This window comes from Echinococcus granulosus, assembly GCF_000524195.1.
Source record: "Echinococcus granulosus chromosome Unknown EG_S00028, whole genome shotgun sequence".
Lineage (NCBI taxonomy): Eukaryota > Metazoa > Platyhelminthes > Cestoda > Cyclophyllidea > Taeniidae > Echinococcus > Echinococcus granulosus.
In genome coordinates this window covers 873,481-885,556 of record NW_020170408.1, presented here as the reverse complement: position 1 = coordinate 885,556, position 12,076 = coordinate 873,481, and the positions used below count along the sequence as shown (strand labels likewise).

General features: G+C 44.5%; 1 protein-coding gene across 1 annotated transcript in view; it reads left to right on the top strand. All coding sequences in view use genetic code 11, as the record gives it.

The window, feature by feature from the left end:
• The window catches only part of EGR_04530 (Kinesin-like protein KIF13B), a gene marked incomplete at both ends in the record, with an annotated part of 30,707 nt that overhangs the window by 6,298 nt on the left and 12,333 nt on the right, over window positions 1–12,076 (top strand). Inside the window, 5 exons of the mRNA XM_024493779.1 lie at window positions 2,504–2,969; window positions 4,759–4,995; window positions 6,447–6,725; window positions 8,463–8,684; window positions 9,384–9,560. Of these exons, the coding sequence (XP_024351893.1) occupies window positions 2,504–2,969; window positions 4,759–4,995; window positions 6,447–6,725; window positions 8,463–8,684; window positions 9,384–9,560 (1,381 nt within the window). The remainder of the gene's footprint in view (window positions 1–2,503; window positions 2,970–4,758; window positions 4,996–6,446; window positions 6,726–8,462; window positions 8,685–9,383; window positions 9,561–12,076) is intronic.

Below are 12,076 nucleotides of genomic sequence, written 5' to 3'. Positions count from 1 at the left end.
TTCTCTCTCTCTCTCTCTCTCTCTCTCTCTCTCTCTCTCTCTCTCCCCCCCCCCACCTTTATATCCTAACTTGTCAATGGAGCTAACTTGATGTAAGTGATATCCGGACCCGTCTGCTGGATCGACTAAATTTAACTCGTTTGCTAAACTACAAAAGCCTATTGTAACGCTTTCCTCATGGTCTTTGGAAACGAAACAGCCTAAACCTCTGCTTTTACGCGCCAGCATTGATCAGTTGTTTGTGAATTTGCGTAGCAAGAACGCGTTCAGTAATAGAGGTTGAATAAATGGCTCGCACTTAATTACTCATTGCTGGGTGGTCGTAAACATCAAAGGCTATCAGCTTGTTTTTCACTTCCCTTATGTATGGCAACAAACGTTCCGTCGCTTGGCCAATCGCCTTGTCATGACTAATGTCCCAACAAACACACCATTAATTGTCCCTACACCTTCAAGGTACACACCACTTCGCTCCTATAGGCCTGTACCTCGCGTGGATATTTTAAGGGGACAGTAGTGTCAAGATTTCCTCTTATTGAGGGCAGAGCAGTTCCTTCTAAGTTCTATCTATCCAACATAACACAATGTCTGAATAAGTTCTTTAAAAACAGCAGCCAGGACCTGTGAATCGGTGGGATGAAAGTCCGTGTAGTTGGATATTCTTGCCTTCCCTTGTCTCTCTTGAGTGTCACTCTGGCTTTCTGTGATCTGCTCTAGACATCGTCAAGGAGTCAGGTGTTTGAAGGCTACAATAATGGGTATGTGGTTTGTGGATTTCGATGGTTCATCTAGTTGTATCGTCGTTGTGGAGATTCATTGGATTGATTATAAGCTTGACGGATGCTTTGCGGTCGTTTTCTGTCGAGTTCAGCCATGCATCTGGATTCCATTCAGCTGCATTTTGAACCCCCATGATTGCTGTTCTTCACCGCAGATGCACTAACCTAACAATGAAGTTGAGTCGGCGTCTTTGAAATGGATCTACCATATCCGTCGCTAGTCGTATTAACCTTTACCACAGGGAGCTGGCATTCTGCTCCTGTCCGTTTTTGCCAATTTTAATCACTCTTGTAAAGAATGAAGAAATATATCCACACTTCCCTTTCCCGCCCTGGTAACGGAGGTTCTCAAATCAATCCTGCTTCAATCAACCTACTTTGCCACTTACAAAGCGGATCTTAGGCAATAGCGAGTAAATATTCTCACATTCTGTTTTAGCGTGCCCATTTGGCGTGCATTTGCCTGATTTGAGAACGTTTTCGCATAGCTATTCGGTGGATTTAAATCTTTTTGCTCCTTTTCCTCCTCATTTTTCATTTTTGAAGCCTTTTGATTTACCCCCAAATGGAATGCGTATTTTCTTTTGATTTCAGCCGCTTTTGAGATATCATCACCCCCAATGGGGTGTTGCCGATTAAAACGGGAAAATTCCACCTACTGTTTAATCTTGTTTTAAATTGGAGTGGAAAAATCGGTTACTAGAGCACTCCACTTTGGAATGTAACATTGTCAAAGGTAGCAATTAACAATGAGAGTTACCTGAGAGGGAAGTTCTGTTGCCAGTGCTGTCCCTCCTGGTCTTGTAAAGCAGTTAATCAGCACTGTCTTCTTAATAATTTAGAAGGAATCTGCGGTCTATTATGCCTTTAATAATGGATGAGACGATAGGACTGGCGCATCAAAAGCAAAAGGAGGGGTTTATTAGACCAATCAAATTAACTCCGAATAATGTTGACCGTACAGCTGAGGAAATAATCTATCAAAAATGTTTTGTTTATTTGAGCCGAATCCCCAAATTACGTGTTATAAGTACTAGTGAGGAAGTGCAGTCAATTCTGTCGAGAGAGGGAGTCTGCCATTCAAATGCGGAAGGGATCTGAGTGTGGATGATTAATGAATGTTACGAGGGAAGGGAGGCGGGGCTATGGAAATGTGGATATGTAAGGTATTCTCTTTAATCCTTTCGCCGACCGGAGAAATACAAAGTAGACGCGGGTTTCACTTTTTATAAAGAACGAGAAAAAGTTGCCCCTGGGGCGTCTTTCTCACCGTGATACAACACTTTTGAAATGAAAGTTCCACGATCGAACCCTCTCAAATTGCTACGAAAAGCTTCTCAGCCTTAGAACCAGGTAAAACTCGATTGGTTTTACCAGACAAGGTCTAATCAAATCCACCAGGTTAATCTAGCCTTCAATTAAGCAGCGACCTCGCTACTCCCTGTGGTCAGTCTCGCCTCGACCATTGTAAAGCGATTAGATTGGCAGGATTTAAGATTAATCGTATGAACTACTTTAAAAGACCATCGTTTTCTTGTAAAATACTTAATATAAGGTAACCTTAGCCATGTCTGAAATTCATGGGCTGTCACCATCGCTACTCTGTCACCTATTTGGATTGTTCCCATGTTAGAGAGAGGAGAAGATAAATCATCTTACAAATTTTGTCTTTAAATATTGCAAGTAGTTGATTTGCGGTTGTTCTCTCATGGCATTGCCTTTAGGCGTCACAGCTGAGCATCTCAGCTCTCCTAATCTGGAAACCATCTCGAAAGTCGGACCGCCTTCTTCGCGTCCTCTTTGTGGCACCGAATGCACACCAACTTCGCGTTCTTACAGCCCTGGAAGCTTTGCATGTTGGAGTGCCTTACATTCATCATGCTGAGCCTTACACTGTTCCCTCAACCACGACACCTGGTGTGGCACGCAGAGTAGCTTCTGCTCGACCCGCTGCCGCCGCACCGAGGGCCGCTCCGCATGCTCCAAAGTCGGCCATCACGTCCAAAGCACCGACTAAACTGGCACCAAAAGTGGAGGCCCGTCAGCTAAAGAGCGCACCACCGCCATCGCACAAACCAACTTCAATGTTGACGAAGACAGTTCCTCCATTGAAGGCCAAGGAGGTGGTGAAAGAGAAAAAGAAAAAAGAGGAGAAAGAAAAGAATGAGACACCCGCTGAAATAGTAGCAGGTTAGTTTGAAAGTTGAAGAACTTCGATGAATTTATGATAATTGTACCTTATCTCATAATTCCTTTTTCATGATTTCCTATTTCACTGCATTCTCCCTCATTTTGAGTTGCTTTACCCCTATATAAAAATTACCCAGAGAGATTTGTCCTTGTTTAACTCCCTGTCATGTCATGATTCCACACAGCTGCTTAAGGCATAGCTATCGGTGGTGGCTCCATACTAGACGTTTTTAGATGGTTTCCACCTGATATGGCTTCAGTTGTCGACCTGACCTACTAAAAACCATCTGACTGGAGGGTGATTGCCTAATCAGGGGGTAGCTCCGATCGTCCCTTCTATTGCATATCTACATAGATCTAAACATCTGCAGTCAGTGTAATCGGAATCGCTTTCCTCTCTCTCTCCAAGTGCAGCGTCCGAGGTGTTCGGTTCTGGAAGGAGGTTAATTCCAGTGGGGCTTGTGGGCTGTTAACAGAAACTTCTGTGACTGAGAGGCTCTGAAATTGGAAAGGTTTGTTTATTTTCCTTTTCAATCGAGCGTGCGGATTTTAATAAAAACCCAGCCCTATCCACCTCTTTTCCCGTCTCACCTTTATTTTCCAACTGTCTGTTTTATTTTGCATATGAGCCCACTATTGTTTGGTGACAGAAACTGGCAAAAATCACCTGAAGAAGTGGGAATCACAGTTGGGAATGGGGCATTATCTCCCTTTCTCTCGCTTCCATCATTGATCCCATTGAAAGGTTTTGAGGTGGTGTGAAGTCAAGTGTTGCCTTGAAAAGGAATGGGTTTTCTTTTCACTGATTCACTTGACATGGCTACCCCCTAGTCGTGCCGCTTCGTATTGGGAGGATGGACGTTACCCATGAAGCAACCGCTTGACCTTCAGCAATTGGACAGTTTCCTTTTCAATCTACCATGCGCAAGTATATAGCCCTGTGGGGATGGTGTGGTAGACGCCACAGAAGCGTCGCGTAGGTAGCTAGTGGGTGAGTCAGTTGTGAATAACCAACAATGATAAATTGGCTCACTTACCAGACCTTCAAAAACCATTTCTCATCACAAAATGATATTTGGTTAATCAGCCGACAATTTAAAAACGTACGAAACCCTAGGAAATCTGTGATCTCTACCATCAACTATGGTCGGGTGATATCCATCTACTTACCTTCCACGATATTCACAGTTGTCGTTGAAATTGTTCTTTAGATGCTTCAGAATGAAGATTCTTCACCAATCTGATTCATTCTCCTTGGATAGTCCATTACCAGAGTCAAATCACTCATTCAGTAAGAAAATCAACCGCTAAACCGCTCGCAAATGCTACGGGAAACTTTTGGAGTTTTGGAACTAGCTACAAATCATTATGTTTCAGCTGATAACGTCAGCCCACACTCATTAAATCAGTTTGCATGACAAATTGTGAAAGGATTGAGACATAAAAACACGGAGAAAGCGGTAGAGTGAACAGGGGAAATCTCTTCTTGCAAATTGATCGTTCTTCTATCTTGAGATTATTTGTCTCGTCTAATAGGCGACTTTTTCTTGTTCTTTAAATCTTTGTGATTTAATTGTTGATGATCACTGTCAACTACTCACCCGCGTCAGGCAGTGAGGAAGTCATCTTCTTGATTCTCTCATCTCTGGGCTTTCACGTCACATATGTGTGACACACGTAATTAAATGGTTACTAAGTAGATCGTGGAGGCCAGGACTGTGGCGGTTGATTTACAACACGAGGCTAATAGGTAGTGCCAGCTCAAACCCTATTTTGTTGTCCTTAACAGAGATCACACCACCTGTGGAACCGACACCGGAAGTAGATCATCAATCGCCAACTCCTGAGGTGATGAAGGGGATGAACGGAGGGGACGGAGTAGCGACGTCTCCCGTCAAGTCGATGGATGAGAACCATCTGTTTGATGGCGAGCAGCAAGCTGTCATGGAACCCGGAGCAGAACCCTTGGATCCTCTCCATGATTGGGGCCAGCCTCAAGCTATGCCGGCTCCCACCAGTGCTCCAGGTTAGTCTAATCCTTTCAAAATTTAGTAGTTGGCAACATATTTTCTGAGAATCAGTTATTAATATCAGGTTCAAGGTATTGGGTTTTACAACTACAAAAGAAAAAATAATATAGGTGTGACAGTAGCACACAGTCTGACTGCCAATTGCCGGGGTATGACGCCATAGGTCAGTCCAGGCAGACAGGCAGGCTGGCATGTAGACACCCCGGCAACAGCCTGCGGTGAGTTGGTAAATGGGCGATTGCGTGCAACAGGGTGTGGCGACTAAAAAATTTCGTGTGAAAGATGGTGTAAGCTCCCAACTGTGAATAGTCCCTAGCATTGACAGCAGGCATCTTGCATAGACTCTACAATGATGTCACGCTAACCCACTCACCAGTAAGTCATTTGACTGCTGTACGTCCACCACCAAAGTCCGTGAGTGTCTGCACGTCACTGACAAGCCCAGGTTTGCTATCTCTTCAAGCAGCAATCACCACGGGCCTTCCTTTGAGTATTTATCACGTGGAATGTAGTCTTGCCCTGAACATCTCATCAATGCGCAACCTGTGGTGTAACGAAGTTGTACAAGAGACAAATCTTCTCGTGACAATCCACACCGCACTCATTTTCGAAAACGAAGGCGTGTTTTTTTCAAAAGGTTAACACATGGTGGATATGAAAGATAGACAGATGACACCTTGCCCCCAACCACCAGCGCAGAAGAGTTGGTAATAGGCGCTGCGTGGAGTCGAAGGAGCGTTTAGAACAGGGAAATTAGCATCTTTTGGACTATGTCAAGTATGCGACTGCTCAGTCAATAGACAATTCTTTTTATCACTCCAATAGTAGCGGTTCGACTTGAACCTCGCTTTGCACATGCGTCGGACTCTCCTCTAATCTAGAAAATCGTCTATTTCATCCCGTCACTTCCACAAAGGTGGGAAATTGCTATCTGAATCTGAAAGACTATCAATTGCATGTGTACGTCGGGATGGTGGAGTGAGTAACTGTGCCCTTGCTTTTGTCAGGGTTTAAGCTAAGCTTGACTCTTTCCCTACCCAACGTTTGTGTGTTTGTGTGTACGTAAGCGTTAGTCACTCATACATGCATACACCAAATGCCTACACGTTCTTTTTTTTTGCTTTTCACTGACTGTATCCCCTTGCCTGCCTGTCTACGCGCTTACCCAGATTCTTCGTCCCACGACTCAGTAGTTGAAGATGTACCGTCATTCCATGAGGCTGGAACTTATAACAATAAAGTATTGTTTAGCTGTCTAGTATCCCTCCTCCTATTTTGAGCATTGTCATGCTTGTAATAGCTTAATCGGACCTTGCAAATCCATCCACCACCGGGCAGGTGGGAAAATCACCATGCAGTGATTTTCCCTTAAAATTTCCTACAATTTTATATGTACTCATGGATTTTCTCGAGGCATTTGGTAAACCCATCCTTCTTTCCATTTCAGCGAAGGGTGTGAGACAGACAGGTGCAAAATCGGCGTCCCCAGGCGTGGCACACCCAGAGGGCTACTACGAGGCCTCTATGGGCTTTTCTAAGGGTCTCTACGAAAAACTGGCAAAACGGACTTTTGTGGATGTTGCATTTCTACCAGGAGGTGGGGATGTTAGTCTTGTAGATGCAGAATTCTTCAAACGCGTTCTCGCTCGCTACTATGTTGCTACTACTGTGGCTCCTACTGCTGATCTACTTAAAGCTCTTGCTGTTGGCAAGGCGACTTGGCACGGTGCGTCTCTTTTATGCCTCTAAAATTGTTTAGCTGTTCCCTCTTTTTCTGCCTTATCCTGTCATCAAAATTCATCAGCCATCTGTCAATTCGCCTGACCCGTGTTTGTGTCGCATTAAATCCTCTGGTTACGGTGGAATTACACCTGAAGTCCCTGCCAAGGGTCTGGCCTCATTTATCTAGTTAACACGTATGACACCCGTCGCGCTTGACAACGTCCCATTCACCAAGATCGTGGTGAAAAAGGCATTTTTTTTCACCGTTCTTCCATCCTTCATTTATGCACTCGCGTCAGTACTCAAATAATATCTAGAACTGGCGAAATCGCTCCTAAACGGCCTATTTCACTTTGCCGCCGTTGTTGACAGCCCACTACTTCGTTTTGATACCGGAATGGAATGTCGCACACGGGATCTGTCACGTGCTGTAGTGAGACAGTGCAAAAAAATACCATTTTCCTTGGTCAAAATGCTCTTTTAACTCGATGCAGCGTTTTTGATCTGTTCTTCTGCGCTGGTGGTTGGGGGCAAGGTGTCATCTGTCTATCTTTCATATCCACCATGTGTTAACCTTTTGAAAAAAACACGCCTTCGTTTTCGAAAATGAGTGCGGTGTGGATTGTCACGAGAAGATTTGTCTCTTGTACAACTTCGTTACACCACAGGTTGCGCATTGATGAGTTGTTCAGGGCAAGACTACATTCCACGTGATAAATACTCAAAGGAAGGCCCGTGGTGATTGATGCTTGAAGAGATAGCAAACCTGGGCTTGTCAGTGACGTGCAGACACTCACGGACTTTGGTGGTGGACGTACAGCAGTCAAATGACTTACTGGTGAGTGGGTTAGCGTGACATCATTGTAGAGGCGGTGGAAGCTTTCTCTCAATACGAGGCTACTAGACTAGACTAGACTACCTGAAGACAAAACGCGCGGTGTCAACTGGCGGTAATAATGGGGCAGACTATTCACTCACCTCTAACCGTGGCAGCACCACAGTAGTAGGCGTAACGTCGCTACTGCCTTCTCACTTTGCTTTCCTTTTCTCCCTTGTCTAAGGACCTAAAGAATAGGCGAATTTCCTTCTCCTTTCATGGCTAATCTATTGACATTTTGTCACTTGTTTGCAGTCAGAACCTTGCCTCACATGATCAGGACGAGTGAGACAGCCTGCGTTTCTTGCATTAACCTTTGCGCTCCTTACCGAACTCTCTACTTAATACGCTTTAAGTAGTACTAACGGCAGTTTTTTTCGACCTGCCTTTTTTATTTAAAACTCCGGGAGAATTTAATTGATTTGTTGTGCAGTTTCCTTCTTGAAGTCATAATAAATCATCATTGCGGTTGAGAAAGATCTACTGTTCGTGTATGCAAGGGGTGGGAAGCTACGGCCATGGTTGGATGGCTACATCGCCAGCCTGCGAAGGCGGAAGAGCTCCCGTAGTGTAACGCACAGTTGAACATAATGTACAATCCCTGCATTTGGCTTACTTTTCCTTAATGTGACTCCATGGAGCTGTGTTGGATAGTCTGGAAAGCTTTCTCTCGCATTGCCACGTCTACTTTGTTCTCCGTAACCAGTGCCATTCTTTTTTTTTCGATCGACACCCTTTTTCGTTGTTTAAAAGTTAGGCGGTGCTTCTATTTGTACAGCTTTCACTAGGTATGCTAGAGCTCGCTCAGTTAAATAAACGATACTCATTGATTTGATAACTAAAAAAGTATGTTTTATTGTGTAGGTGACAAAGCAACAGCGGTTGGTGGTAATCATGAGGTTTCACTCATTTTGTCGCACGACACCCCTGGCCTATTGGAATGGGCTTCATTAAATGAGAAACGCCTGACAGATGACGATATTGACCTCCTGACAGTTGCTGAGCGTTCAACTATCCAATTGGTGACTGCAGAAAGTGCTGCTGGTGGTGATAGAAATGCCAACGATCTCTCCTGCCCCGGCTTCCGTCTCGACTTCTAGGTCACCGCACTAGTGTGTGTGGGTTCCCCGCATTACAGTAGCACCTCATGTATGTGCGTGTGTGTGTGTGTGTGTTGTCATTTCTCGCACCCAATTGTGTTATCATGGCTATTGTCCCACTGACAATGATGCATTTGACGCTTCGTCTTGGTTTCTCTCTCCCTCTGTCTCTAGAACGCCTTTCCTGTCTCCCTTCCCCTTTTCGTTTTCACTTCAGTCGTCCTATCACGTTCCCTCTCTCTTGATTAATAGGCCTTCTTCCTCGATAATAATACGAACGCTTACTGCTCATGACGCGTTGACACTTTTCATTTATTTGTGGTTTAAAATTAGAGGAGGGATTACTGTTGTCGGTGAAGATATTCTTTAACATGCTCTGTGGTATAAATGAACCCTTATTCTTAAGTGAGCGGCGGAGATAGAGGTGACACGCACAAACAGAATCCTAAGCCGCTAAAAATGGCGACTAGTGTCAGAATTCCCGCACAGGTAAATGTACAACCTAAACAAGTCCCGTCTTTTTACTTGGCTAGTTGAAACTGGCAGTTTTGCTCACCTAGGAGGAAGATGCTAAAAGTTGGAAAAATTGGAGCTTCTTGAAGTTGTTAAAACAATTCTACACTTCCCTTTCGTCGCATCACATGCTACCTACGAATTCTGTTTCCATTATACACGTTGTCTCTAGAAGCCAAGAACCAGTTCTTTGCCACCGCCAACTTCCATTTTACCCTCACCTTGCAAATGTCTAATTCACGTGATTTGTATGAGCTTCTGAAGCCACTGAAAGGTGAGGATCACTTGAGGCATTACTGTCATTGCGACATGGAGGGTAAGGATGTGGCGGTCCCTTCCTTCTTTACCGGTTAGTTTTGCAGTCGTATGCGGAATGCGGTCTTACGGTGCCCAATGGGAATACTAGTGAAGCTTTCTTCTAACTGACTAGCTCCCTCTGGGGGGGGGGGGATGGAGGCATTCTTTTCACTGAAATTGTTCACTCCTCAACAGGTAAGTGATTTCTCCTTCATTCTACCACACACAAAAGCAAACTTAGTCTTCGGGGCGTAGAGTGGGTGACTGTATTACTAAAGTCCAAAAGTGGGAGGTATAAGACCTGAAGATTAAAGTCATGCTCTGTGGAGCTTGTTGACATTTGTTGGTCCATTGGCGTTGCCACCCATTTTGCTCGGTACTATTATACCACCTCTCACGTTTGACGGAGATGCAGGCCAATCCTTTCATCACTGACATTGATGGTTATTCTTGGTCCTGATGAATGTATATTTGTGGTTGACTCATCCGAATGATTTTAGGGTGGTACCTTCTGGATGTCACAAAGATGTCACATGCCTTTTGTTAGTTGTGAGAACGAAGCGCTGTTTTTTACTTTAAAGTAGGTCAGTGAAGATGTCTCCTACATCTACTCCCCCTATCGCTGCTCCGCTATCCATCTGGGCTCCATTTATCTACCGTATATGAAGGAAAGCGCCATTCCTCCACGTAATTCACACATCTCCGTGTAAACAACCTTAGACAGCTCCAAAATGGTCATTTTTTAAGTCATTTAGGTCTTGTGTTCTTTCACTTGTCAGCAAATTCTGTTACTCTAAGGTTTCGCATCCAACCGGATACATCAGGGTAGTTGTCATTTGGGATCGAGTTTCCTTGCCACTGCGATTGATCCAGCGTCTCTACCCTCGTATTTACGTGGATTGTTCCATCGAGGTCTCCACGACGACATAAACATCCTGGCACAGCCTTATTGAAAAAAGTAGAAATGTGGCAGTGCAGTTGAAGACACCGGAGTCCATGGTGGATTTGGCTACAGCCTAGAGTGATGCCATTCTGCTGCATGATATAGGGGTATATGAAACTCGCATTAATTTTTCTACTACTTCTCATGATGATAGCCAGCTTTAGGTCTCGATGGAAGGTGCTGATCTTAAAAACAGCAAAAAAGGAAAAATTAACAACACCAGGTCTCTTCATGCTCATATCCCTTTTCTCCTCTCCCAGTTTTTGTAATGGACACCAGAAAGTATTATTTGAAGCGAATAATGGAGGTGTAGTTATTGAAAAATACTTTCCATGAAGTGCGCCTGTAGATGGTGGGGAATGCCTGTTTGGGTAGATCCAATATTGCCACCAACATCCCTAATGCATTCCGTTTCTCTTAACCATGGGAAATCAGAGGTGAGGTGCAAGTCTCCTGGCAAGTGTGTAGTCAGCAAATTGTGAGCTTTTGCTTGTTTAGCCTGGGTAAATATAAATTGGTACGTTTTATGACACTCATAGGTCTTCACTCGGCATTGAACAGAAATGAGGACATCAAGCTGTCAGCTACACAAGCAAGTTGTATTGGAAACAGAATTTTCTGAATGGGTACATACTTTCGCGTTATCGTTGTGGTGTATAAAAGCCCACTACTAAGGAGGCAAGCCGATTAGATGGTGACCAAACATCCCAGATGGCGGTTCCCCTCTGATTTGTCAATGTCACGCACAGACAGATTTGAAATGTGCTACTGATCATCACAAGGCTAGGACAAGATAATTGCAAGGCCATGAATAGGCAGGAATGGGACAACCTTGTGTCTCACGTACACACATCATATCTCCTCCCTCAGCTTACTCATACTAGTTGGCCATAACGACTTTCACGTCAAAGCCTTTGTCTTGACGACAAGGCATGCGATCGGGATGTCGTCTTTATATCACAGGCACCATAGGCTTGAGACTTTTCTACTGAGAGGATAGTCTCTACGTCAGCATTCAAACGCATAATTCAATTCCTCGCAGTTGATATAGCCTTCGACATCCAACTGAGTCGAGCGTCTGCTACAAGTGGTTTCTATTCTGGCACCCATTTGGAGTGCGCTACTTTACATTTATCAACAACGCGGTCCTGCAAGTCATTCGTGAAGAGCTCTGACGCGGAACTATGCCACCACGACCATAACTCGTACCACGAACGTTGGATAGCCCGCCTGGATTGATGTAAAATTAATGCATGTCACCTTAGAACGGCGACATTTTAGTCTCGTGGTGCATTAGCCTGAACTCTTTAAACAGATACTCCAAACCCGCAGCATGGGTAAAAAAGGGCCATGACTAATAATGACTGCAAAAACCTAATTAATGCTTCTCAAATGGTCCCTAGAAATGATTCTTGCTAAACTGACTTGCGTCGAATCACACAAAATTGTCAATCAACGGATGATGCGTGCAGGTTGTGATTGTGCAATCGTGTGTGTGTGTGTTTGCGTGCGTGAACAGGCAAGTGGTGCAACGGTATTTATGCACGCCAACGCAATTTGCGTGCTCATATTTCGTTGGGCCCTCAGCTCAATCCAACTCGACTTCTCAGCTCGGCTCAGCTCAG